We start from the raw sequence: 6555 nt of genomic DNA, 5'->3' as shown, positions 1-6555 counted from the left end.
GCTGGCCAATAAACTCTCCCACTTTCACTGCTTGCAGTTAGCATATTGGGGTGAGGATTTGAGGCTTGATTTACAAACTACTTTGAAGGCATTGAGAATGCATCTTCCTTCATTGAGACTCAAACTCAGAGAGTGTGAGTCAGATTCTGGGATTACATCATTGCACCACTCCCTATAACAGTTAAAAATCACACAACACCATGTTGTAGTGTTGACGAAGGAGCAGCGCTCTGAAAGCTTGTACTTTCAAATAAACCTGTCGGACTATAACCTGGTGTTGTGTGATTTTTAACTTTGTACACCCCAGTCCAACACCGGCACATTCACATTATCCCTATATGTTTTCAAGCTTCAACAGTGCTTCATTGGCTGTAAAGCACTTTGGGCCCTCCTGTAAGGCCAATGCAAGTTTTAAAAAAACAAGTCACATCTGACTTGAAATGTTGACTCTGCTTTCCTCTCCACAGATGTGCCAGACCTGCTGAATTTCTCCAGCATTCTGTTTGTACTTCAGATCTGCAGCATCCACAACACTACTTTTATTTATGCAATTCTTAAAGAATGTGTACACACACACAAACACTGAGTGCAGGCTCTGCTCAGTGTGTGTTGGGGCTTTGAGCTGTGCTGCAGGAGATGTTGGGGCTTTGAGCTGTGCTGCAGGAGGTGTTGGGGGTTTGAGCTGTGCTGCAGGAGGTGTTGGGGGTTTGAGCTGTGCTGAAGGAGATGTTAGGGCTTTGAGCTGTGCTGCATGAGATGTTGGGGGTTTGAGCTGTGCTGCAGAAAGTGTTGGGTGGGAGTTTGAGCTGTGCTGCAGGAGGTATTGGGGCTTTGAGCTGTGCTGCAGTGTGTGTTGGGGGTTGGAGCTGTGCTGCAGGAGGTGTTGGGTAGGAGTTTGAGCTGTGCTGCAGGAGGTGTTGGGTGGGGGTTTGAGCTGTGCTGCAGGAGATGGGTGGGGGTTTGAGCTGTGCTGCAGGAGATGTTGGGTGGAGGTTTGAGCTGTGCTGCAGGAGGTGTTGGGTGGGGGTTTGAGCTGTGCTGCAGAAGGTGTTGGGTGGGGGTTTGAGCTGTGCTGCAGGAGATGTTGGGGGTTTGAGCTGTGCTGCAGTGTTTGTTGGGGGTTGGAGTTGTGCTGCAGGAGGTGTTGGGGGTTGGAGCTGTGCTGCACTGTGTGTTGGGGGGGGGACTGTAAGTGTGGCGGAACGCCTGTGCGGGGCGGTGTGTGCCCGGTTGGGGGACGGTTCTTTGTGCCGGACCCTGCTGCCGTCACTAAGCCGCTGTCATGTCGCCCGTCTCCTCCTTCCTGTGGAGCTACGCCGTGGGGGTGAAGGTGCTGCTCTCCCAGCTGCTCGGACGCAGCTTCTCGCTGCCAGGTTAGAGAGACCGCGTCGGACAGGTGCCGGAGTGTGCCCCCCCCCCCCCCGGGGGCCCAGATTAAAACATTAACAGTATTTGGCAATGTCTGTTTCCCGGGAGATTCAGAGTCACTGTCCCAGCTCCCTCCCTGCCCACACTCTCACTCACTCCCTTCATCAGTCCACACTTCACTCCCTCCTTCCCCCTCTCCATCTCTCCCACACACTCAGTTCAACAAATATATAGACAAATCAACAATCTCTGTATTCCACCTCTACCTCTCCATGTATCTATCTACCTGTCATTCTGTATGTTTAACCATCTGTGTATTCCTACAGTGTGGAAGCAGGGCATTCGGCCCTTCAGGTCCACACCAACCCTCCGAAGAATGACCCATCCAGACTTAGTCCCCTATCCTACCCCTGTAACCCTGTCTTCCCCGCCATGGCCAACCAATCTAACCTGCACACCCCTGGACATTGTAGGTGATTTAGTATGGCCCATCCATCTAACCTGCATATCTTTGAACTGTGGCAAACCCCGGCAGACACAGGGAGAATGTGCAAACTCCCCACAGTCCAAGGGTGGAATTGAACCTGGGTCCCTGATGCTGTGAAGCAGCAGTGCTGATCACTGTCATTTCTGCATGTTCTATCTATATCACTGCATTCATTTAACTGTTTATGTATGTTCCATTTGTATCACTGCATTCATTTAACCTTCTGTATGTTCCATCTGTATCACTATTCATTTAATTACATCAGTATGTTCCATCTATTCACTGCATTCATTTAACTTTTTGCAAGTTCCATTTGTACAATGCATTAATTCACGGTTTCTGTATGTTCCATCTATACCACTGCATTCATGCAACTGTTTTTGTATGTTCCATCTGCATCACTGCATTCATTTAACTCTTTCTATTTGTTCCATCTATATCACTATTATAGAGTCATAGAACTAAAAGGATGGGTCAGCAAGTTTCCATACGGCACAAAGGTTGGAGGTGTCTTTGACGGTATAGAGGGCTGTTGTAGGCTGCAGTGGGACATTGACAGGATGCAGAGATGGGCTGAGAGGTGGCAGATGGAGTTCAACCTGGATAAATGCGAGGTGATGCATTTTGGAAGGTCGAATTTGAAAGCTGAGTACAGAATTAAGGATAGGATTCTTGGCAGTGTGGAGGAACAAAGGGATCTTGGGGTGCAGGTACATAGATCCCTTAAAATGGCCACCCAAGTGGACAGGGTTGTTAAGAAAGCATATGGTGTTTTGGCTTTCATTAACAGGGGGATTGGGTTTAAGAGTCGTGAGATCTTGTTGCAGCTCTATAAAACTTTGGTTAGACCGCACTTGGAATACTGCGTCCAGTTCTGGTCGCCCTATTATAGGAAAGATGTGGATGCTTTGGAGAGGGTTCAGAGGAGATTTACCAGGATGCTGCTTGGACTGGAGGGCTTATCTTATGAAGAGAGGTTGACTGAGCTCGGACTTTTTTCATTGGAGAAAAGGAGGAGGAGAGGGGACCTAATTGAGGTATACAAGATAGTGAGAGGCATAGATAGAGTCGATAGCCAGAGACTATTTCCCAGGGCAGAAATGACTAACACGAGGGGTTATAGTTTTAAGCTGGTTGGAGGAAAGTATAGAGGGGATGTCAGAGGCGGGTTCTTTACACAGAGAGTTGTGAGAGCATGGAATGCATTGCCAGCAGCAGTTGTGGAAGCAAGGTCATTGGGGACATTTAAGAGACTACTGGACATGCATATGGTCACAGAAATTTGAGGGGGCATACATGAGGATGAGTGGTCGGCACAACATCGTGGGCTGAAGGGCCTGTTCTGTGCTGAACTGTTCTATGTTCTATACAACATGGAAACAGACTGTTTAGTCCAACTTGTCCATGCTGACCAGACATCCCTATTTGACCTAGTCCCATTTGCCTGATGACACTCTAAGGTCTTCCTATTCATATACCCAGCCAGGTTCCTTTTAAATGTAATTGAATGAACGATTTATTGTTGTCACATGTACCAAGACACAGTATTATTTTGCATATTCTCCTAGCAGATCTTACCACACAAATGCATCGGGATAGCAGAATAAAGTGCAGTATACAGTGTTACAGCCACAGAGAAGGTGCAGAGAGAGAGAGAGAGAGAGAGAGAGATCAGAATTAACATTTGGATCCAAGGTAAAGTTGCACATTGGATCCAAAATTAACAGAGCCAGGAATCAGATGGTAATGCTGGAGGTATGTTTCCAGCGGGGTTCCACGAGTCTCAGTGCTGGAGCCCTTGCTGTTTGTGCTGTACATTAATCGTTTAGACGTAAATGTAGGGAATATGATCAAGATGTTTGCAGATGACCTGGAAATCATTAGGGTATTAAATAGTGAGGAGATTAGGTTCACCAGAATGATTTCTGACATGGGGTAGTTTGACTTATGACGAGAGGTGAAGCAGTTTCAGTCAATAATCTCTGGAATTTAGAATGACAGGAGTCTAATTGAGCTATATAAGATGCTAAAGGTGATTGACAAAGCAGACATCTTCAAATGGGGCAATTTAGAATGAGAGGTCATAGTTTTAGGGTAAGAGCTAGCAGATTTAAAACAGGAAGAGAAATTACTTCTCTGATGGGGCCTTGAATTTGTGGAATTCACTGATCTAGACTGTGGTAGATACTGAGAAAGTTTAAAGAGGAGATAGATTTTCAATTAGTATTGGGTTGAAGGGTTCTGAAGAGCAGGCAGAAAAATAGAGTTGAGAGTGAGGTGTGATCAGCCATGATTGTATTAAATGACGGAGCAGGCTAGAGGGGGTGAATTGCCTATGCCTGCTCCTAGGTCTTATGAATAGCTGTAAATAGCCGGGGGATATCATTGTCAGCTTGGCAGAGCAGTAACATATGGAACTCAACCTGGAATCGTGTGAGGTAATTAACAAGGGATTCCATTGTGAATGTTAGGACTCAGGACCCTCGAGAGTGTTGAAGATCAGAGACCTTGGTATGCATGTCTGAAAGTAGCAGGATAGGCAAATATGGTGGTTAAGAGGGCAATGCAGGTACTTTACAGAAGAGCAAAGCACTGCAGATGTTAGAAGTTTGAAGCAAAAATAGAAATTGCTGGAGAAACTCAGCAGGTCTAGCATCAAATGAGCTGATAAAAGGTGAAATGATAACCCTGCTTTATCTACACAGATGCTGCCGGACAGTTTTTCCAGCATGGATTTAAGTTGAGGTAGAAGTCTGAGATGATTGTCTTGAACTTGCTGCCTGAAAGTATCATGGAGTCAAAAACTCTTGTAACATTAAAGCCATTTTTAATTATTCACGTGTTTTGCCAGTGTCTGTAGTGCTATGGTTCAGTAGCTGGAAAATAGGATTAGTTTAGTCCATCTTTATTGACTGATGCGGGGAACAATGAGCTGCACGGTGACCTCCTGTGCTTTAAATGGTCATGAGTCTCGGCACTCAGGCATTGCATTCCAGGCCCTAACCAAATACCGCAGACGATATTTTTTCTCATGTTGTCAGTGTTTTTTTTTGCTAATCAGTGTCTTCTGTTTTCCACCCTTCCACCAATTGGAACAGTTTCTTCCAATCTATCCAGTCCAAACTGCTCATGCGGACCTTCTCCAAGGAGAACAGCCACAGCTTCCCAGCTTAGCTATGTAACTGAAGTGTGTCATTGCCAGAATCATTCTTGTTAATCTTTTTGCACCCAGAACTCTATAAGCCCCCTCTAATGCCATCATATCCTGCCTAAAGTATGATGTCTGGAACTGGGAATATTGCAGCAGAAGCCAAACTGTTGTTTAATACAAGTTCTTCATAACTTCATTGCTTTTGTACTTTATGACCCTTTTTATAAAGTCCATCTGCTTTTTAAGCTGCTTTCGGTTTGACCTGATTCATACACTTATACACCAATCTTCTTTGTTCCTGTATCCCTATTAGAATTATATTCTTTGTCTCTTCCAGTTTTTCTGTCCAAAATTAATTAATTCATGTTCCTCTGCATTATATTTATCTGCCATTTGATGGCTAGTATCACCAACATATTTATGTCCTAGAAGATCTACATTATCTGCTCATAGTTCACCATGTTTCAAAGTATTGTGTATTTCACAAATTTTAAAACACTGCCCGATAAGAAACCCCACTATAAACCGTCCTCCAGTGTGCTAAACAAACTCTCACCATAGCTGTAATCCTGTCAGTTTGGTAGCCATGTTCTATTGAACATGTCCAGTGATTGAGTTTACGTAATCCACTGGGGTGGATAATTGCATATAAGAGAGAGCTTATGTATGAGAGAAGGTCTGTGTGAGTGTGTATGGGTCTGGGTGGGTGGGTGTGGGTATGTGTGGGTGTGTAGGAGCTTCTGTGTGTGTCCAGTGCAGTGGGGTCACCTGTCGTGTGACATCAACCCAAGGTCTGAGTTGAGGCCATTCTCATGGGTACCAAGCTTGGCTATCAGCCTCTGATAGTCATCCCCGTGATGACTGTTCATCACAGGGATCCATAGAAGGGTGACCAAAGAATGAGTCAACTTGGACCCCATCGGCGGGCTGCTGCCCTGGGCTTGACACATGTATGCTCAAACCATCAGGAAATATATAAATGCCAGACTCCTCAGCGGCACCCACAAGGTAGAGCAAAACATCACCCGTTCACAACGCAACACCATCCATGCTCTCAAAACCAATCACAACATTTGTCATCCAACCAGCAAATAAAGGAGGCGTTATTGTCATTCGGAATAGAACAGATTACTGAAGGGAAGTGTACCAACAACTGAACAACCAGGAACACTACAGGCAACTACCAGCTGATACGACCAAAGCGCGCACATGCAAACTAAACGCATTGATCAGGACTTTGGATCCAGTCCTTCAGAGTTCCATATGCACACTCATCCCACATACTTCTCCAATAGGCAACTTCTACTGCCTTTTGAAGATTCACAAAGCCAACACACCAGGATATCCCATCATATCAGACATTGCGACCCTGTGTCAGAACCTCTCTGGCTTTGTCGAGAGCATCTTGAAACCCATTGTACAGGGGACCCCCAACTTCTGTCGCAACTCTACAGATTTCTTGCAGAAACTCTGCACCCATGGACCAGTCGAACCAGAAACATTCCTTATCACAACGGATGTTTCAGCACTCTACACCAGCATCCCCCAC

At 45.5% G+C, this 6555-nt stretch overlaps 2 protein-coding genes across 2 annotated transcripts in view; both read left to right on the top strand.

Moving 5' to 3' along the window:
* The first annotated feature begins 1219 nt into the window (after positions 1-1219).
* dhrsx (dehydrogenase/reductase (SDR family) X-linked) overlaps positions 1220-6555 on the top strand; it is a 285105-nt gene continuing 279769 nt past the window's right edge. Inside the window, exon 1 of the mRNA XM_060826870.1 lies at positions 1220-1373. Coding sequence (XP_060682853.1) covers positions 1283-1373 — 91 coding nt within the window. The 5' untranslated portion in view covers positions 1220-1282. The remainder of the gene's footprint in view (positions 1374-6555) is intronic.
* Positions 1291-6555, top strand: part of LOC132816877 (E3 SUMO-protein ligase ZBED1-like) — a 35362-nt gene continuing 30097 nt past the window's right edge. The window contains exon 1 of the mRNA XM_060826868.1: positions 1291-1373. The gene's annotated coding sequence lies outside the window, so the exon portion shown is untranslated. The remainder of the gene's footprint in view (positions 1374-6555) is intronic.

The sequence above is a fragment of the Hemiscyllium ocellatum genome, chromosome 6, assembly GCF_020745735.1.
Source record: "Hemiscyllium ocellatum isolate sHemOce1 chromosome 6, sHemOce1.pat.X.cur, whole genome shotgun sequence".
Lineage (NCBI taxonomy): Eukaryota > Metazoa > Chordata > Chondrichthyes > Orectolobiformes > Hemiscylliidae > Hemiscyllium > Hemiscyllium ocellatum.
Note: the sequence above shows the minus strand (reverse complement) of the source record. Positions and strands in the feature narration are given on the sequence as shown.